Source organism: Pagrus pagrus (assembly GCF_965226575.1).
Source record: "Pagrus pagrus genome assembly, chromosome: 17".
NCBI classification, from domain to species: Eukaryota; Metazoa; Chordata; class Actinopteri; order Spariformes; family Sparidae; genus Pagrus; species Pagrus pagrus.
In genome coordinates, this window is record NC_140201.1 from 10698642 (window position 1) to 10719160 (window position 20519).

At 40.4% G+C, this 20519-nt stretch overlaps 3 protein-coding genes across 4 annotated transcripts; all 3 read left to right on the forward strand.

The window, feature by feature from the left end:
* The first annotated feature begins 1043 nt into the window (after window positions 1–1043).
* On the forward strand, window positions 1044–8508 carry hcn3 (hyperpolarization activated cyclic nucleotide-gated potassium channel 3). Its single transcript, XM_084378919.1, has 7 exons — window positions 1044–1149; window positions 5729–6158; window positions 6243–6404; window positions 6683–6901; window positions 7417–7563; window positions 7686–7926; window positions 8279–8508. Exons 1-7 carry the CDS (start codon window positions 1061–1063, stop codon window positions 8479–8481), a joined length of 1491 nt encoding a protein of 496 aa, XP_084235045.1. The 5' UTR covers window positions 1044–1060; the 3' UTR covers window positions 8482–8508.
* Window positions 8509–10769: 2261 nt separating this feature from the next.
* Window positions 10770–15298, forward strand: ndufv1 (NADH:ubiquinone oxidoreductase core subunit V1). The gene is made up of 11 exons (XM_084379128.1): window positions 10770–10836; window positions 12241–12353; window positions 12444–12526; window positions 12671–12841; window positions 13106–13289; window positions 13558–13747; window positions 13861–14073; window positions 14310–14476; window positions 14565–14646; window positions 14749–14894; window positions 15046–15298. The coding sequence occupies exons 2-11, from the start codon at window positions 12252–12254 to the stop codon at window positions 15118–15120; spliced, it is 1413 nt and encodes a 470-aa protein (XP_084235254.1). The 5' UTR covers window positions 10770–10836; window positions 12241–12251; the 3' UTR covers window positions 15121–15298.
* Window positions 15299–15795: 497 nt separating this feature from the next.
* Window positions 15796–19337, forward strand: LOC311272591 (zinc finger protein 423-like). Of its 2 annotated transcripts, none has more exons than XM_084379121.1 (5): window positions 15796–15837; window positions 16339–16474; window positions 16604–16719; window positions 17123–17266; window positions 17363–19337. In XM_084379121.1, the coding sequence occupies exons 2-5, from the start codon at window positions 16381–16383 to the stop codon at window positions 17873–17875; spliced, it is 867 nt and encodes a 288-aa protein (XP_084235247.1). In that variant the 5' UTR covers window positions 15796–15837; window positions 16339–16380; the 3' UTR covers window positions 17876–19337. The 2 variants fall into 2 exon arrangements, with proteins under 2 accessions (XP_084235247.1, XP_084235246.1); XM_084379120.1 differs by lacking the exon at window positions 15796–15837 and adding an exon at window positions 15851–15940.
* The last annotated feature ends 1182 nt before the right edge of the window (window positions 19338–20519 follow it).

A 20519-nucleotide genomic window follows, 5' to 3' on the forward strand; every position in this document is an offset into this window, starting at 1 on the left:
TGATGGGTAGTTTTCTCCTCCTTCACTGCGTCTTGGTTGCTGCCGACCTGGAGGATCGTTGTCCCGGCTGCGCAACACGACCTGCAGCCGTGTCACCACAGGGGGGAGGGCGCGTCCACAGGGGGAGGGGGAGGAGGGGGAGGAGGAGGAGAGAGGTGAGTGGACGCAGTTATGCCAACAAGCCGATTATTGAAGGCTACTGAGCTCTCACTGTCAATTTGCGTCCGTCCTCTCATCTCTCATGGTCCAGCAGAGGCGGACAGGAAACATCTGAAGCTGAAGTCTTTATTTCCACGGGCAGGAGGCTTCACTCATCACAGGAAAGTACTTTTTTTTCATGGACGCTGCAACTTTTTATGGATTAATATTGTGAGAACTCGTCATTGTTTCCGTTTTATAAGATTAGGACACTTTGCAATGTGTATGTGGACCTCTGTAGAGAACTAAAAGTGACCTCCTGGTGCTGAATACTTTGTAGTTGCTGCAGCAGCTGCTGGTCATCTATCATTTCATCCTGTTTGAAGGTGTTTTATTTTTTTTGTAAAGGAAGTTAACTCTAAAAGAATGCATCACATGGAAATGGCAGCTGCAGTGAACTTTATAAGTAAGTGAACTTTACAACCAGGCCCCTTCAAGCCCAAATCACAGGGACAGCAGAGCCACCTGTGCTTTGGCCCAGTTTAAAGTGTAAAAAATGAGCCTCTCCAGGAGTACAGATGAGCAAAGACGCACCAACGAGAGCCCGGCTCACAAACAGGAGTCCTCCAGGTACCGCAGCTGGAGCAGCCTCCGCTTCTCCAGGTGGAGAAGTGGCTCCCAGAGGACCACCCCACCTGCGACCCCATCCCCGAGGACAGAGAAGAGGAGCGACGTGACCAAGACGCTCTTCTCCTTGGTCCAGACTCACAATGACGACTACACAGCAGATCCTGACGGCCTGCTGGACTCCAACGTGGAGGGCGAGGGGGGCGTCGAGGACGTCGAGCAGGACCAGTCCACCTACTTCCAGAGGCAGTTTGGATCCCTGCTGCAGCCCGGGGTCAACAAGTTCTCCCTGCGCATGTTTGGCAGTCATAAGGGTGTTGCCGCTGAGCAGGCCAGGGTCAAGAGCTTTGGAGTGTGGATCATACACCCCTACAGTGACTTCAGGTAATGATGAGGGTGGATTATCCTCAGAATTTCATAACCACAGTTTCCTTTCAAATGGACAGAAATGCAGTAACCCTTTGCCACACATGATTCCCCAGTTTGTCACAGATCTTTCATAACTTTCCACTGAATGCATCCAGTTTTCATCCAACCAGACAGCCTACGATGGTGCTCAGATCCATTTTTCCTCAAGGACACACTGCACTACAGCAGCTGATGTCATGGTTCCTCGTAAATGATAAGGCGATGAAGGGATTTGATTAGTGATACAGTATATAGGACAAGATCATCAGGATTATGGACACCACTGGTGATTCCCTTTCTCCTTGTTTCACGAGGAGGGAGAACTAACATTCATTCATCCTGATAATTTAAGTGAACCAATATACTCTATATGAACAAAAATCTAATCATGTCTTACTCTACTTTGGCCCGACTTTTGCGGGATTTGTCAGATTGTTCGGAGGCTTGTTTAAACGACATCTTAGCAGTCCATCTGTGCGCTCGCTAATAATAGCCGCCATCAAATTTAAACAATTTTTAAACATCCAGCCCTATGCCAGACAGAGAGGATAAACCCGTGCAGGGGGATTATTGCCCATAAGAATCTCTATAATTCCAATCTTGCTCTATTATGCAATAATACACAGACAGCTGAGGGGGGGATTACTGCAGGCCTGCTCTCCTTAAACCGTATGCTCCAACTTCCTCTTTAAAATGGATGAGTTGGAACAGCACGTTTTTGGCGATCGGCTATCCTGTTTAGTGGTTAAGGTCTGATAGCTGGATCTATTTATCATTTTGAATCCAATTTAATATTGGTAAATAAATCTGTTAATCTCAGAGATGAATGATTCTCTTATGAACATACATATTTTTTATTTATCCAGACAAAGAGAAAGAGCGAGAGTGACTCATGGCTATTATTCTGTCCAACACAATCGCCAGGATAAATGTTGGTATTGTAAATTTCTGCAATCCACGAAAAAATCCTGAAACTTGACATTTCTTTTTAACTACTATATGTTTCTTTAGGTTGAATTTTAAATACTACGCTGTGCTTTTGATCTAGTTTAGGTTTAGGCACAAAAAACACTTAGTTAGGGTTAGGCATAGATTATGTTTTGGCTTAAAATACCTGTTTTGCGGCCACAAACACAGCTGGAGATGACCCAACTTCCTGTCGAAAATATCTGCTTTTGTCACCACAAACACGGCTGGAATTTGTCCAGAGGTCTCCTTAAAAACAGGCAGTGGTGTCCCGCTTACAAGTTTTGAAACGCTTTGGTCCCTCTTCAATAATCGACCCAATCTGCGGAATAAATGTTAGCAAAGTACGTTCCTGCAAAACCACAGATACGGTCAAAATTAACATTTCTTTATGTAAACTTTGTTGAGGTTAAATTTTCTGTTTCTCCCCTCGCTGTGGTTAGGCTCAGGCCCAAAAAGCACCTGTTTATATCTGTTTTGGTCACCACAAAAAATGCCTGGAGATGGTCCGCCCGCTTGGCAGGCTTGCTGTAATAACACCACCTCCTTCCCCTTCACTTCCTGTTGTGAAAGTCTGCTACAGTCTGGTACAAATGTCAACCTTGGACATATCGGTTTTGCAGAAACCTCTGCTGAGATTATATCCTGGTAACCGGGCTGTCTGTAACTCCACCACCACCCTGCCTGCGTACAGATATTGAAGTCAGGTCATTAGCATGTAATCTGAACGTCATATGACACGTTTTGTAGAAATGTCAATATGGTACATTGTGATTTGCAGAAACCTTAACTGCCCCCATTTTATTTTGGTGACTGGACTAACTTACCTTATATAATGTGTTTTAATCACTATGCCACCACAACGCCCCTCGTGTCAATTCATTATCTCCTCATTTTTCTGCCTCATCCTGTGACAGTCGTGACCGGAGGCATCGTGTTTTTCAGGTTATCTATCTGCCCATCTGTCCCATTCTCGTGAACAACTTGAGGGAATTTCTTCAAATCTGGCACAAACATCCTCTCGGTCTTAAGGATGATCTGATTAGATTTTGGCAGTCAAAGCTCAAAGTCACTGTGGCCTCACATGACATACTTTTGCCATAACACAAGAATCCATAGGATTATAGGAGAAAATCATGGAGATGGATTGATGACATTTTATATTCAACAGGTCAAAAGTCAGCGTCACTGTGACATCATGATGTTATGCAAAAACCCTTTTCCGGACATTATTCAACGCCATAACCCAGAAACAGAGGGGAGACTGTGGCCATATTTCACATTTTGTCAGATACTGAACTGGTGACACTAAAACCCCTTTCACACCGGACAGAAAACCCACTAACACGCACTGACATCTGGCTTTTATCTTCAATGTGAATGTATACATTCGACATTTACTCCACACAACCACTCTTATGTTGTGACAGCGTTTTGATGATGCTCTGGTTATATTTAGGCACAAAAATCATGGTCAAATGGTCAAATTTATAAGTTTTTCCTTAAAATATCTGTTTTGGTCACCACGGCTGGAGATGTCCACAGGTTTCCTTAATATATCCAGTGGGGGTCACGCTTACACATGTTGAAATGTAGTCTCGAACTGCGGTCGCTGGCTTGGTGATCATCCTGCAGAAAACACAATCCATCAGATAGTTGCTGAGATATTTCACAGCATAAATGTCACAGTGAAAAGTCACTAAAGTCATTAGGGTTCATTCTCTGAGGATGTCTGCGGAAACCTTCGTGGCAATCTATCCAATAGTTGTTGAAAGATTTCAGTCTGGACCACAATGGTGGACCCCACAGCCTAGACATAGAGAGGTAAACAACAGATAAAAGGCAGGATTCAAGTCTGGATTCAGATTCAACATTAACTGCCATCAAAAACCACTTTCCTATTCCTGTTCCAGCCTCACTGTTATTAATAGCTCGTCTAAAAGGTTTTGATACGGCAGAATTATTTCTATATTCTCCCTCACACTCATACTTAAGCGCGCAGGCTTCATGTAAACAGCTGTAATGCGGCCTGGAGTCTTCGGTGGAGTTATTAGCAGCAAGCAACCACTAATCTGCAGCAACATGAGAGGAGATGATAAGTAGTCATGTAAACCAACGTGGTGACACTAGAGGACATGGACGCGCTAGATTGACAGGGGGATCAACGTGAATGAGAATGAGGAACTAATCTATCAGTTCCTGTATCTGCGAATGGCTAACAGAAGAAGGTTGTTTTCTCACAGGGTTCATATTGCACGGGGTGACGGTAATCAAAAAGCCTCTCTAATGCAAGAGAGACTGAGAGCTAACGAGAGAGCGAGCCAAAGTGATTGACACTTGATGGAAACAATCTATGAGGAAACCCAAACCGTGTTGCCTGTGGCGTACTACGAGACACTGGAGACCGAAAGGAAAATGGGACTTGTATGAAATGAAGCAGACAGTGACGAGCGCGGCTATGTACAGTACAGCGCAGACGTCTGGTGTCAGCATCCTGAAGCAGCAGACTGTGTATCAGACAATACTCGCGGTCGTGATGGTTTGCTTTTCTTCCTCGTCTTTTTCATTGTCTTTTCTGATAGTATTTGAGCCTGGTGAGGTAAACAGCATACATATTTCATGAGAGGGATTCCTCCTGTGACAGAAGATGTTATGGGAGTAAGGGTCACTCTGAAATGGGTCATTCCCTGGATGACACGCTGTCGCCCTGATTGGATCACTTCATCTGACCCTGATAGCAAATTTTAATTCTCTGACTCAGGGTTTTCTGAGTGTGAAATAGCAGGAAACATATTTCATTTTCCTGTTAAAACTAGGATTACTTAACATGACCTTATGACTAGAATCCCTACCTCAAAATACTTAATCTCACTGTTTGTTGGTCTTTTTTTTTGTCTGGCAACCACCTCTCTCCTCATTAAACAGGCTTTTGAGGTTGTGACATTGCTGTACTAACATTCTGGATAGGTTTAAGCACAAAACCACCTGGTTAGGGTTAAGAAAAGATTATATTCTGCCCTGAAAATCCGGTGGTGTCACACTTACAAATGTTGAAACACGCCTTCTCGCCTGTAACTCCTCCACCTCCCAATATGAAAGTCAGCGTAATATAGCAAATTTGTTGAAGCCTGTTTCGTTCAGTGATAATAACTTGTGTTTGATTTTGTAAGGGATGGATTAAATCTGACTTCACCCAAAAAATATTTACAGCTGCTTACGAGTGTCTCCTGTCTCCTGCAGCCCCAAGCAAAAAGCCACATCCGTCAGCATTGCATTAAATCTAGAGAAAAGCAATTTTTGCCATTTAATCAGCATTATTAGACACACTGGATCATTGGCAACACTAAATTTGTGGCTTCACAGGATACACAACATAGGCTACATATAATGTATATGTGGTGTATTATTTATTGATCTGCTATAGCCACTTGACAACCAATAAATAATTCTCTGAATCTGGCCCTACTGCACAGTAATCAAGTACTTTTTCTGTCCACACACACACTTTAAAGAAGATTACAGACACTGGATGCTCTGTACAGCTATAAAATAAATGAATAAGATCTTCACACCCTCCTCTTCTGTGCAGGTTTTACTGGGACATCGTGATGCTCCTGTTGATGATGAGCAATCTGATCATTTTGCCGTGGGGGATCACCTTCTTTGAAGACCAGAACACCATGCCCTGGATCACCTTTAACGTCCTGTCTGACACTCTCTTCCTCATGGACCTGGTTTTCAATTTCCGCACAGGCATCGCAGGAGAGGACAGCCACATCATCCTGGACCCCAGAGAGATCCGCATGCATTACCTCCGCACCTGGTTCCTGGTGGACTTCGTCTCCTCAATCCCAGTCGACTACTTCTTCCTCATCGTCGACCTGGAGGCCCGGCACGAGTCGTCCGACGTGTATCGCACCGCCCGCGCCCTGCGCATCGTGCGCTTCACCAAGATCCTCAGCTTGCTGCGTCTCCTCCGACTGTCTCGACTCATCCGCTACATTCACCAGTGGGAGGAGGTAAAGAAAGGGGAGGGGAGCTCATAGTGACAAACAGAACAGCTCACATCACAAAGTTTAATGCTGTTTTCTTCTCTCCGTCAGATTTTCCACATGACTTATGACCTGGCCAGTGCTGTGGTGCGTATAGTCAACTTGATTGGCATGATGCTGCTGCTGTGCCACTGGGACGGCTGCCTGACCTTCATGGTGCCGATGCTGCAAGACTTCCCCTCAGACTGCTGGGTATCCAAAAATAATATGGTGGTGAGTACATGTTCATGCATGCATACTCATATACATGCATCGTGTGATATGCAAACCTAGACAACCTGGTAAATCTTTATATATGAGTAGGATTGAGATAATTCCCAAGATAATGCTGCAATCAGATATTTCCAAATCAGTAATCAGGAAACATCTTGGAAATTATTAGGAGCCTTTATCTGTAAAAACAATTTTTCACCCAACAAAATTAATAACGATCATAGCCAGTATATTTCATCATGACAGTGCTGCTCTGTCCTCTGTCTTGTCCCTCTCAGAACTCCACTTGGCACATACAGTACTCCTACGCCCTGTTCATGGCCATGAGCCACATGTTGTGTATAGGATACGGCGCCCACCCTCCAGAGGGCATGACTGACGTCTGGCTCACCATGATCAGTATGGTGGTCGGGGCCACGTGTTACGCCATGTTCCTTGGTCACGCAACTACCCTGGTCCAGTCCTTGGATGCATCCCACCGCCAGTACCAAGAGAAGGTAATCATCTCTGTATAACCAAACTAAAACATCTTTACTCACAGCTTTGGTTTGTTTCGTGTACCCGGAGCTTCACGTGGATGCTAATGTGATTCTGGCAGTGAGGTTTAATATCACAGCCATGTTTTATATCATAAGCTTGCTTACTTGGTCGTACTTAATTCGTGGAAACTGTGCCAAAAGCCTAGAGAATATGTGTATTATCTAATGGATTCTGCGACCTTAACGTGACCCTGCCCGAGGGATTTTCACAAGATAAAGCAGAATGAATGATAGACAAATGGCAGCACCTTTGTTGTGGATCACTGTTTGCTAATGCCCATTACAAATGAGTTTGTAATCCACTTAAAACTGGGGGAAAAAAAAAAAAGTCGAGTAAATGCGTAATTGTTGTGCTTCAGCAAACACATGGTAGAAAATGTGACTAAATGTGACATCTGACATCTGCCCTGTGGAGTTTCTAATGTATCCTCATGAAGGTCAGTTCACCATGTGCTTTCTACAAATGTTTTCAGTACAAGCAGGTGGAGCAGTACATGTCGTTCCACAAACTGCCAGCGGACGTGAGACAGAGGATCCACGATTACTACGAGCAGCGATTCCAAGGAAAGATGTTCGATGAGGACAGCATCCTCGGAGAGCTCAGTGATCCGCTGAAGGAGGTTCGGTATTCATTAAACCTGAGATCTTTTATAGACAAAATATGTGTTATCGTGGTTATAAACGATAACACAGTATATTTATTTCAATTTCTTAATGTCTCTCTTCTTTCTCTTCCGTGCAGGAGATCGTCAGCTATAACTGCCGAGGCCTGGTGGCCAACATGCCACTGTTTGCCAACACCGACCCTCATTTTGTGACAGTCATCCTGACCAAGCTGCGTTTCGAAGTCTTCCAGCCCGGAGACCTGATCATACGAGAAGGAACGCTGGGTCGGAAAATGTACTTCATCCAGCACGGCACGGTCACCGTCGTCCCGCGTGGCAGTAAGGAGATCACGCTCAACGATGGAGCGTATTTCGGGGGTAAATCATCACACTGACTTTAATCTTTATTTGATAATAATTTCATGAATTAATTGAGAATTCATTTTAATTGTTTTGTTCTACCAACACTCTCACAGCCAAAGATATTTATTTTACTTTCTTGGAAGAATGAGAAAACAGCGAATATTCACACTTGAGAAGCTGGAACAAGCTTTTTTTGCTTTAGAAATGACTTGAATGAATGAATTAAAATGTTTTTGATTAATTGATCAATTAATTCTTAATCAGCTCAATCTTAATCATTTAAGAGTGTAAGTCACATTGCTTGAATGGAAAGTATAATAACACATTTGCTTTAAAGGTTAAACTGACCCTCTTTTCCACGGTTCAGAGATCTGCCTGCTAACTCAAGGACGACGCACAGCCACTGTGAAGGCCGACACCTACTGCCGCCTTTACTCCCTGAGCGTGGACAGTTTCAACGAGGTCCTAGAGGAGCATCCTCTGATGAGGAGGGCGTTTGAGAGTGTGGCCGTGGACCGACTGGGCCGGGTCGCTCGCAGACCCAGTTATCAGCCTCCCCCGGCTGAATGACTTCCTCAGTACCAACAGAGAGACTCTGGGCAGAAGTGTGGAGGATATTTATCACACTCTGACTGAACTTGACTACAAGACAAAGAAACCTTTAATGTATATATTTTACTAATTTGCTATTAGTGCTCAGTGATGGACAATGTTTTCCTTCAATTCATTTCATTTTGCACCAGCTCTCCCAGATGTAAATGCTGCTTCAAGAGTAATTTTCAGTCGCCTGTTTGCTTTCTGACACAACAGTTTCATTATCCATCCCATCGTTCGTCTGAGATACTGGGAGCACACAGGACACCAGCTGGGCGATGCATCATACAGCTGTATAGGGCTGATTTAAATTATCCCTCAGATCTGTAGGTTGCATCAAGTCAGGGTTTAGTACTGTTGTTCACTGAGGATAAGCTGCTGTGACGTAATAACTGTACAGAGACAGATTATACACGGTTATGCGTCTATGTTTAAATTAAATCTCATTGTTCTCACATTTGGAGCTTTGGAGAAAACTCACTAATAGAAGAGTCTACCTTTAAGTTTCCTTTCAAATTGCACCTTAATCTGTTTTTTTTTTATATTTTGCTGGCTTTTTATTAATTTCAGTAGGTTCATTAGCAAATAATAATGAATAATTTGATATTCTACCGCCTATTTGCAAACAAATCGTAGCAGCTAAACATACTTCAGCTATAATTAAAGTTAAGTACTTTGATTTTCTGCTCTTATGTCAAGATTTCCGCTGTGAAAAATCTCTTCTGAGAGACACTGCTTATTTTTTTTCGGGATAGTCTGAATATCTATAAGTCACTTCTCTTCTGCATTTGTGCTATTATTATGACAATGATCAATATGTGTATTTTTTCAAGGGAATTTATTGATGCAACGAAAAAAGCCCTCAGTTATCAAATGTTGTGCAATTTACAATAACATACAGTCAAATTTTAATTATCAGATTGATTTGTTCGGTATTAACCAACGTTTCCTTCTTCATTATTTAAACTTTCTGATGAATGATCCTCGTTCTGATGTTGTCATGTAAATACAAATATTTCTACCCTTTAAACATGATATAAAAATGTATTTTTGCCTATGTAGTTTGTTTCACAGATGTTATTTACACACACACGGACACCACAGATGAAAGAAATAGTCCAAAAGTATTCCCATTATATTAGAGCCAGACCGATACTGTATTTTTGGGGCCGATGATGATACCGATAATGGGTAGTTAAAAAATTCTGATATTGATATATTGTCTGATACTCCTATATAAACCCTATGTAAACATACATTTTAAGCATTGATCCCGCAAATGTAGTAAAACTTGTGACAAAGATACATTCGTAATGGAGGCAGGATATTTTACAGTTTAACAATCAACATTAGAGCAATGACACACTAAACTTCACTGTGAATTTAGTAATTATGACTCACCCCAAGCATCTTTTTCTGCATTATGTTCTGCAAAATAAAAGTTTTCATATCGGCACATATTGGACAACATGTACACTGATACAGATACAGTATATCTGTAATAGGTCAATATTGGCCAATAACATCTGCTCACCAATACATTGGTTGTTGTCACTATGTAGAGTGATATTATATGATATTATTTTATATTATATAATATTATATTTTTGTTGGAGCATTACCATATCAGTATTCTAATATCGAAACTGGTTGAGGTGGAGCTAATTCTAACTATTACATGAAAGTAAGTATGTGTAAAAAAGTAAAATGCGACATATCATTAAAGGGACACTATGTACTTTTGGGGAAGACATTTTAATCGAAGAAAAAGATCTTCATTGAGAGATTTTCATGCCTAGACAAACTAAATTAACAAACTCCCTCCGTTTCCATGACTGAATAAACAAACTGACCTTGAGGGACAACACAATTTCATACTGTTTCACTTCAAACACTGTTCTGGGGGGACTTATTTTCCTCTGGGAACAGCTTGTTTATTCAGTTATGGAGTTTGTATTATTACCTCATTAATATTGTAAATATTAGAATTCTTTAAGGTTATCAGATATTTTGTAATTCAAGTGTTATTTTTGCGAAGTGGAGTAAAAAGTACAATATGAAATGTTTAGTTGAGGTACACATCAGTACTGTAAAAGCAATGTAAACACTCATAAACTCACACTGACCTTTGGTGAGAGCAGACTGTTGTTATGAAATGTGTCATTGTTTAATAATAAGAGGGCGGTTCACTGTCAGCATGTTGTGCAACCTGGACTTTTAAATAAGCCTCCGCAGCGCTACAGCGGTGTTACTGGTGACACCGTCCGGGCCGTGCGCTCATACACTTCCGGTCTGCATTTCATAAACTAGTTAGCTCGGGACGCAGAGAAGGTAAGAAGCCACGACTGTTTGCTAACTTGCACCAAACATTCATCGTTTTTAATTGCTTTTAATGCAGCAGGTATTACTACAGGTTTGGAAAAATTAATCCACACATTGTCAGTCCGATATTTGGCTGCTACGTCGTGAATCCGCTGCTTTTATTCTGACATTACACAAGGTTAACCGGCAGCTAACTTAGCATAGCGCTAGGCTAGCAGGAGCTAGCTGTATGAGCATGGAGGTCAGTGTGTACTAAAAATCACACGAAAGCAAAAGCAAACTAATTTAGATTAATCCATTATCATGCAATTTCGTTACAAGAGGGTCAACTTTAAATATTAAAGCACGAGTATTAGGTTAAATAACACTGCTAGCACTCGCCTTCACCTTCGTTAGCTTGCACCTCTGACATAATAACATCACATAAGAAGTTACACAAGATTTCTCTCAGAGCTTTTCTAATATGTAAACTGTTTTAATCCAAACATCTATCGGGCCTCACAGTGAAATTAAAGTAATCTCGTAAGATTTATCTTTATCCTGCTGAAATAAAATGCGACTGCTGCTCCCACTTAACTTGTTGTGATTCTGCATAATGGGTTAAAAAGCTGTTTGGCAGTTATGACCAAACGTTGTTATTACGGTTAATAAAGTGTGATTTCTGTGTATTGTGTTTTGTTGTCAGTGGACAGGGCTATTCAAATACATAGAATAAAATGAAAAAAAGGAGAACATAAAGTAATATTTCTAGTTATGGAATATAAATTATTGATCCAATTGATGACTGGTTGATGAATGCACTGGGCTAACAGAAAATCAGATTGCCACTTACTTTTTGGAGGGCACTTCTCAGTTTTGTAGATATCTCTGAGAGATAACTTTAATCTACACTGGTGCTGGGGCTGCACAATTTATCGTAATATAAATACAATCTCAACATCGTGAAGTGCAATATCCAAATCGCAAAAAAAACCCTGCGTTTTGTAAAATGTGTGACAAAGGCATTGTAATTAGGTACTGTACTGCTGCATAGGTGTTTTAGCTTACAAATCTTCTTTTTTGCACTCTTTCTTACATCTCCAGTTTGTTTGGTATAGATCCCAACATATGTCACGTCGTCATGATTTTCGCCCATACCCATATTGCCATACGAATATGTTTTTTTTGCCACACCTTTGATCATTCAATAAAAGAAGTTATCTCATGTTAAATTGTTAAACTCAAGCTGTTGTACAAGAACTCTACCAGAATAATTCTAGTCTAAAGTTTTAGAAAAGTTGAGACTCAAATTAGGAACTTGATAACTTGATATAAATAATCTTAGTACTTCTGCTTAAACTTCTAAGTCTAAAACAACCTAACTAACCTCAACTGTCCATCTGACTTGTCATGTTATTGTCCTTCCCTTCCCAGCAGGAAGAACGATGCTGTCCCTGACTCGAGCAGTGGTGTGTGGGGCGGTCCGTGCTCCAGCTGCTGTCAGCCAGGGTGGAGTGACAGCTATCACCCGATTCAACAGCACACAGGTACAGATACCTGGCCTATATTTTATTTAAACTGAAATTTAGTTGGTTACAATAGAGTTAACATTTTATGTGTTTGTCTCATATTTCCAGACTGCTCCTAAGAAAACAACATTTGGACCTCTGGCAGATGAAGACAGAATTTTTACAAACCTTTATGGTCGCCATGAGTGGAGGTAAGACCCCTCATTTTAATTTCATGTTCTCTGGAAAATTAACATTGTTCCAGTTATGCACAAACTGAGCATCTTTGTTGGATTAGACCTTATCAAATGATAAAGAACAAAAACATTCCTCACCTTCTCGTATTTGTGCTCCAGGCTGAACGGTGCGTTGAAGCGTGGCGACTGGTACAAAACTAAGGAGATCCTTTTGAAGGGAGTCGACTGGATCATCAATGAGATCAAAGTTTCTGGCCTGCGTGGGAGAGGTGGAGCAGGTTTCCCTACAGGCATGAAGTGGAGCTTCATGAACAAGCCCAGCGATGGCAGGTCAGTGAGGAGACAGGCCAATGCAAGAAGTAACCTAAACTTGCAGTTGGCAAAGTTAAAATTGATGTAACGTCTTTATACAATATATTGATTAGCTTGATATTTAAATCAAATGTTCTAAAAGGCAGCATGTTTTTTTGAACAGTTCTTTCCCCATCAGCACGTTAGAGAAAGCTATAAAGGTCTTAGTATGCTGTTTCTTAATCAATTCACTTGCAATCCTTATTTCAGTATTTTTAACCCACTTCTGATTTCTTGCTTTAGGCCAAAGTATCTGGTGGTGAACGCTGATGAGGGAGAACCTGGCACCTGTAAGGACAGGGAGATTATGAGGAATGACCCGCACAAGCTGGTGGAGGGCTGCCTGGTCGCTGGGAGGGCCATGGGGGCTCGCGCTGCTTATATTTACATCAGAGGAGAGTTCTACAATGAGTCGTCCAACCTGCAGGTGAAAATAGACAGAATGAAACCTGAGATATAGACTTGAGAATTATTTCACATTTTTTAAGTATGTTCCAAATCAATTTATAGAAAAAAAAACTTAAAAAAGCATTCCAGTATCATTAAATTTACAATATTCACTAATAAATCACTTAAACACACTGTAAAATAATTTGAAAACAAGCTTAAGGAATGAGTATATATATATATATATATATATGGACTACAACATCATTTTTGAATTTTTGCATTACATTTTCAATATCTGTTCTTAGGTGGCTATTAATGAGGCCTATGCTGCTGGACTCATTGGAAGGAACTCCTGTGGCTCCGGTTATGACTTTGATGTGTTTGTGATGCGTGGTGCTGGAGCGTACATCTGTGGAGAGGAGACTGCTCTTATTGAGTCCCTGGAAGGGAAGCAGGGCAAACCTCGCCTGAAGCCCCCATTTCCTGCTGATGTCGGTGAGTTCCAACACACGGAAGGTTTAAATATTGCAGAAGATGGAAAAAAGATTGCTGTTCTTGCCAAAAGCAGCTCTTAAACATCTGCCTCACTATCTGCTGCTGTGTTAAAGGTGTGTTTGGCTGCCCAACAACTGTTGCCAATGTGGAGACTGTATCTGTGGCACCCACCATCTGTCGTCGTGGAGGCTCGTGGTTTCTCGGGTTTGGCAGAGAGAGAAACTCCGGCACAAAGCTCTTCAACATCTCTGGCCATGTTAACCATCCCTGCACCGTAGAGGAGGAGATGTCTATCCCTCTGAAAGAACTCATTGAGAGGCATGCAGGTACATAATATACTCAAAAGGTGTCAAATATTTTATCCAGTGTTTGAAGGAGTCTACTGGACTTTTAATTAAGAAAACATTCCTTTTACTTTAAGTCAAATTGCTGTAAAGGGAAAACCTAAATTCATTGTTTGTTTATCTGCATGTGTTTTCTTCCTACAAGGGGGTGAAAAGTTTAAGACAGCTTAATCTAAGCACGGTTTTTGACTTAATTGAAACGAACATCTGTTTGCTAGGTGGGGTGCGTGGTGGTTGGGATAACCTGCTGGCTGTAATCCCTGGTGGCTCCTCAACACCCCTTATTCCCAAGAATGTGTGTGAAGAAGTGCTGATGGACTTTGATGGTCTCATCCAAGCTCAGACTGGCCTGGGCACAGCTGCGCTCATCGTCATGGACAAATCTGTAAGTTTGTCACCTCTGCAGGATAAATCATAGTGCGTAAAGAGATCATGACAGATCTGTTACATTGGTGGATGCATTTTCTTTGCAGACTGACATTATCAGAGCCATCGCCCGCCTGATTGAGTTCTACAAACATGAGAGCTGTGGACAGTGCACACCCTGCAGAGAAGGTAAGTGCCACTTCACTGACATTATACTGTACAACCTAGATGCTACACACATCAAATCTACTTCTTACAAACTTTTTTTGCCCCATTTGTCTGTTTCTGCAGGAGTGGACTGGATGAATAACATGATGTGGCGTTTTGTGAAAGGCGATGCACGGCCAGCAGAGATCGACATGATTTGGGAGCTTAGTAAGCAGATTGAGGGACACACTATCTGCGCTCTGGGAGACGGTGCCGCATGGCCAGTGCAGGTAAACACTTGTGTACCGTCATAATACATTTGCATACTAACAGGGTCGTTTTAATACAGCCTGTGTCATTTTTCTGCTTTTAGAAAAGCAAAATGAATGTACTGTACTAATGTACTGTTTGTCCTCTGTATTCTCTTTTCTGTGTTCTCAGGGACTGATTAGGCACTTCAGGCCTGTGATGGAAAGCCGCATTGCTGAACACCAGCAGCAGCAGGCCAGGGCATAAACGGCTTGTACATCTTCTTGAACTCATTCTCCTGTCTCACTCGCCCATAACCCTGTGCTTTTGTCATTGACAAATTATTTAAATTGATAATGTGCCCTATGTTCACCTCATCATCATATTTTACATTGATGTGTCTGCCTTGTCTGATGAAAGAACCAATAAATCTATGAACCTCAAACCATGTGTTTGTTTTGTCTTTGTATTTAAAACTCGGTCCTTTTTTGGAAATGGTTTATACGTAGAGGGGAACACCTATCAATAATAATTTTGTCCATATTTAATTTTTTGATGAGTAGTTTTGGTTTAAATGGTATTTTTCTTTATTATTATTATATATATTGTTAATGAGTTATGTCTTCTTTTTTTTAATATTGTGCAGTGTTTAGGAATATAACAATGCATAGTAACTGAACGATCAAAACAGCCAGAGGTAAACACCTTTTTAAGAAAAATAGATACAATCAATTTATAAAATCTTATAATATACAGTCCATATAGTCACCAGATGATTTAAAGATTTTACTAGGCTTTTAGAAATAATTTTTACAGATGGTATTATCCCTGTAAAGTTGATTAAAATCCGCTCTTCAAACAGTGCAGTGGTACAGTCCAGACATAGCTGCAGTTTTATGATCTCGCGATAACTCCGTGGTGCGCATATCACGTGACGTGGGCGGAGTATTTACCGCGGATTCATTTCGGTAGACGTTTCTAACGGTAAGAAATGGACGCCTTTTTTGTTTACAAAGACTAATGAGTCAAAATGTACAGCAATTCCTCACATAATTGCAGATTTGAAGTACATGGGTACAAAACGAAAGTGAATGCCAGGCAACACAACGCAAAATATTGTTAAAATACGTGTGCAAAATCGTTTCTCTTTGAGTTGTAGCTGTGCATGTCGCCCCAATCCTTCCGTCAACTAGCTTAGCTCCGGGCTAACGCTAGCTGTTTGTTGTCTATATTTCATTACTATTCTGCCCGAAGTTAACGTAAATTCGCCATATGAATGGGCGTGTATTTATTATAGAAATGTCTATTTGTTTTTACTGAACTCAGTCTTTAGTGTTTAATTGATTAACTGAAAAATCCTCGCGGGTTAACCTAACGCTAGCCTTGCGTCTGTCACTGCAGCCTGTCATCGGTTCATCTTAGCCTGTTAAATTACATGATGCATTTTCAGTGTGTGTACAACAGTAGTGTGTTCCTGTGTTACAGCTCCATGTGGTTGGGTCGGTGTCTGAAAGCATCAGCATCGAAATGTTTAAGATAGAGCAAGTCATTGTTGGGGGTGAGAAGAGATCCACCTCAGCGGAGATCAAGTCTGAGCCCCCGGTCGTCCCTCTGCAGTCCTGTAAGCTGATTTTTCTGTGCATGATTCATGGTTTACTGTCAAAGTGGAAAGGCTTTGATGTCATGCAGTTGTATGCTTATTCTTGCCTTTTGCATCTTAACTAATTGAACTTATCTCATTGTGAGGCAGATCAACATGAGAGTCTGCAGTGTTTTCAGTGCTTCATCACCTTCTGTAATGCCAAAGCCAAGGAGAGACACATGAGGAAGAGTCATCGGGACCAGTACAAACAGCAGCTGCAGCAGGTAAAACTTTAAGAAATCTTCTTGGATGCTGTACATATTACAGGCCAACCAATACTGGATTTTGTGGTTGATATCAATATTTGAGAATTAAGAAAAAATATATAGGTAAAGTTTTCATAATATTTGTCATCTCATATCAATTAGGGAATATATTGGCAGACATTTGTGATCAACAGAAAAATATTTGATAAGAATCCCCTCAGTTTTGTCATGAAAGAATTGCAATCAAGCTATTTAATGTATGGGACAATGTATATGTGAGGGAAACACTATTTCTAAATTACCTGAAACAAAGTGTTGGCCTTGATAAGTGACGTTTGATCTTTGTCTTTCTTCACTTGATAATTGTTAACACAAAAGCACTAAATTATTTTTTCCTTTTTTTCTGCTCGTCATTTTGCAGACTAATACAATCTTCCTTTGCTACAAATGTGACAAGTCCTTCTCCTCCTCTGACGACCTCAGCCAGCACCAGGCCACCCACAACACAGAGGAGAAGCCCTTCCGCTGTGCTCACTGCAAGAAAAACTTCTTTACCTTCACTGAGGTGAGGGTGCAGCAGGCTACATTAGCCTTTTTATTGATCTTGGGAAATGGTGGATCAATTGTTTATTGTCTCTGATGACTGTTGCATGTTTTGCAGCTGAACAAACACAGACGATATGAGTGCATAGAACGACGGTGTCCCTGCAGGGACTGTGGCGCTTTGTTCCCCAGTCCTTCAAGACTTCGCAGCCATCGTATTGCAGTGCACCCCCAGCGCCCGGTAGTGGCAGATGACATCAACACCTACCAATGCTGCAAATGTAGTCGTGGTTTCCTGACAGAAGAAGAGCTCCTGCAGCACCAGGAGACATACGCCAGTAATCTAAACTGTGATGTTAAACCACCAGGCAGAAAACGGGGCCGTAAACCAAAGTACGCAGCTCAATTAGAGACAATTGACACCGAGGTCAAACAAGAAGAGGGAGAAGGATATGATGACTCAACAACGGAGGGGTGCCCCTCCAATGAGCTGCAAACAGAGCTCAAGATTCCTTGTTCTGAAGCAGATTGTGACCTCGTATTTCCTTCTGTTACAGCCCTGCGGGCACACAAAAAGGACAAGCATGGGCCTCCCCCTTGTACTGGCAAAAAAAACAGCCTTAAACTTTGAGCAACCATAAACTCTACTTGATCTACTGTTTGAACACATAGCCGACAGTTTTTCAGTTGAGCATCTTTGGGATGGTGTCTGGAAGTGCATCAGCAAGGACAATGTGCTGTAAATCAATGATGCAGCTGTGAATCAATGTTGCAGCTGCAGGCCGTCTGATATAATGAGATAATGACAGTTTCTCACGTCATCGTAATCTCTCACCACCAATTTTTGTTTGTGAGTCCTTTTTATTCACTGAAATTTCCACCGCAGCCCTCGCAAGGGTCACATGCACAGAGTGTAATGACACCTACACTCAGCCTGAGCAGCTCAAAGATCACACGGCCCAGGCTCACCACTCTGGATACAACTTACCCACCAGAACACCCACAATGAGCACTGCGGGAGAGGAGGTAGCAGAACAAAGATAATATATGAGGGAAAGACATCATCCTACATCATTCAGTGAAATGATTGTCAGAGTATTTGTATAATTTTCTCTGTAGTGTAGGTAGAAGATTTATATGTGAATATTTTAGGGTGAGAGTTTTTGCAGCAAGGTTATGTAACAATGTTGAATTATTGAGGCTGTTTCTGGAATGCCTTTTTTCCAAATGCTTTCAAAAACATCTTATAGTTGTGAATAAAACTCTGTACCAATCTGTATATAATTATGATTTATGTCCACTATGAGCAAATGTCACAAGGGCCTTTTTTGATGATCCAATTACCTCTGTTATACCTGAAAGTTTTATAGTCATTGTAGAGTAACTAGCTGATTCTCCCTCAAATGTCTGGGAATGTTTTGTATTTAACTGTACTATTTCATTGTGAGGAAAACTTATAAAGATGATAATTAAATGTTGAATGTAAGGCCAAAACATAATAAAGTCCATATCCAATTAATAGGCCAGGGTGTGGTGGAAACTCTTATTTAGAAGTGAACAAATAAAAGATGAATCACAAAAGGTTATCTTTGTGCAATTTAATAAAGTGGTATAACACTAAGTGAAGCATAAACAGTCGATCAATTTCAGCTGAAAGATCAGAGCTCAAACACAAGGTAGTTCTGGGTGAGACGGACACCGAGCCTCAGATAATGTCACAGTTTATAGACAACAAAGATAGTGACTAAAAATGGGGAGGTTAGTACACAAAGTCCAGATGGCCAAATGGCCTTGAAAGTATCTTCAGTGCCTATGTAGAACTGAGTTCTACATAGATGTTAAGTGTCATAAGAACCAAAAATTATATTCTGACACAGTTTCCTGCAAATCAGCTGAGGTCAACACTAACTCTACACAGTTCATGCTTAGATCGGGTCATAGCTCTCCTTTGCTTAAAGCTGTAAGAAAACGTGAAGTCAACAATTAATTTTTTTTTACTACACAGGGTATGGAACTTGAATGATGTAATCTCGAAGTCTTGAATGTCTCTTTCCAGAAGTAAATAATTGTTGAAGTAAACAATATTTACAGTACGTTTCCTTCGCTGTCACTTTGTGAGTGAATGTATGAATGGGTGAATGAGAAGAAAACTTTAAAGTGCTATTTCAGCGAGCCATTTAACTGTACTGGTTGACAATTTTTACTTTCTCTAACTATAGATGTAAGGAATGTTTACATTTTGGGGGCCTGTTTCTGACAGTTGTTTTTAGAATCATTTAATTAATTATTAAATAAATTTAATTCTGACAGGAATTACTACCACTTGCGACTACAGTTATAAAATTGTAAGAATCACTTAAAGGAACGCGTAGCATCAAGAAAAATAGTGATAATAAACTAGCTGCTTGAATGTTACTTTCACATTTTTTTCAAATTAATTTAAAGACGACACAAACAAATAGTGACAGCTGCCTGTCGCTGTTCACCTGCGTCTAAATGTATCAATATGTAATAATGCTGTGGTAGATTATGTTTTTGTCCTCTAAAGAAATACTGTATATTCAACAAGATTTTTTTTTAATGATTAACAAACAACTCTTAATTGAAATGGCTTTGTAGGCCAGTAACATTGGAATATACATATGACTAAACATTTAACCATTTAAAAGATGTGTACAGAAATTGTGCTCAAACACACACAAAAAAATTGTCAAGATGTTAGATTTATTGTTAAAACACTTAACATAATTGTGTATTGTAATGTATTACATTACACCACTGTAACTGTAATGTATTACATTGTATTTCCATTTTCTGCTATGTTATCACATTTTGAGAGAAATATTGTATACTTTATTATACTGCATTAATTTCACAGGTAGTTTTGTGCAGTTTATAAAGATTTACAAAGGCCTACAAAACATATATCAATTAATAAAATATTCTGTATTGTTATAGATTTAAATACTCAGAACATAAACTGTTAAATTGAGCTATAAAATTATAATTAATTGTGGCATTCTGTATAATTAATATTTGGATACGTAAATAATATGTTTTGCTATAATTTGTACATTAATATATTTTATATTGCTGCTTTTATTTAAGATTTGAATACTTTGTCCACCACTTTTTTACTCACTTCTTTTGTGAGTGTGTGTGTTTTCTGTACTAAACACAGTCACAAAACAATTCACATGTCATATATATTACACATATAACAACAACAAAGAGGAAGCAGTGCCAGGGAAAAGAACAAATAAATAAATAGAAAG

What these genes read in the sequence shown, in the direction of transcription:
- hcn3 (XM_084378919.1), top strand. Translation starts at nt 1,061, where the DNA reads ATGTTTGGCAGTCATAAGGGTGTTGCCGCTGAGCAGGCCAGGGTCAAG. An exon ending in CACCCCTACAGTGACTTCAG is followed by an intron (nt 1,150 to 5,728) that starts GTAATGATGAGG and finishes TCTTCTGTGCAG; the next exon opens with GTTTTACTGGGACATCGTGA. An exon ending in TATCCAAAAATAATATGGTG is followed by an intron (nt 6,405 to 6,682) that starts GTGAGTACATGT and finishes TGTCCCTCTCAG; the next exon opens with AACTCCACTTGGCACATACA.
- ndufv1 (XM_084379128.1), top strand. Translation starts at nt 12,252, where the DNA reads ATGCTGTCCCTGACTCGAGCAGTGGTGTGTGGGGCGGTCCGTGCTCCA. An exon ending in CCCGATTCAACAGCACACAG is followed by an intron (nt 12,354 to 12,443) that starts GTACAGATACCT and finishes TCATATTTCCAG; the next exon opens with ACTGCTCCTAAGAAAACAAC. An exon ending in GTGCACACCCTGCAGAGAAG is followed by an intron (nt 14,647 to 14,748) that starts GTAAGTGCCACT and finishes CTGTTTCTGCAG; the next exon opens with GAGTGGACTGGATGAATAAC.
- LOC311272591 (XM_084379120.1), top strand. Translation starts at nt 15,884, where the DNA reads ATGTACAGCAATTCCTCACATAATTGCAGATTTGAAGTACATGGGTAC. An exon ending in ACAAACAGCAGCTGCAGCAG is followed by an intron (nt 16,720 to 17,122) that starts GTAAAACTTTAA and finishes GTCATTTTGCAG; the next exon opens with ACTAATACAATCTTCCTTTG. An exon ending in ACTTCTTTACCTTCACTGAG is followed by an intron (nt 17,267 to 17,362) that starts GTGAGGGTGCAG and finishes CATGTTTTGCAG; the next exon opens with CTGAACAAACACAGACGATA.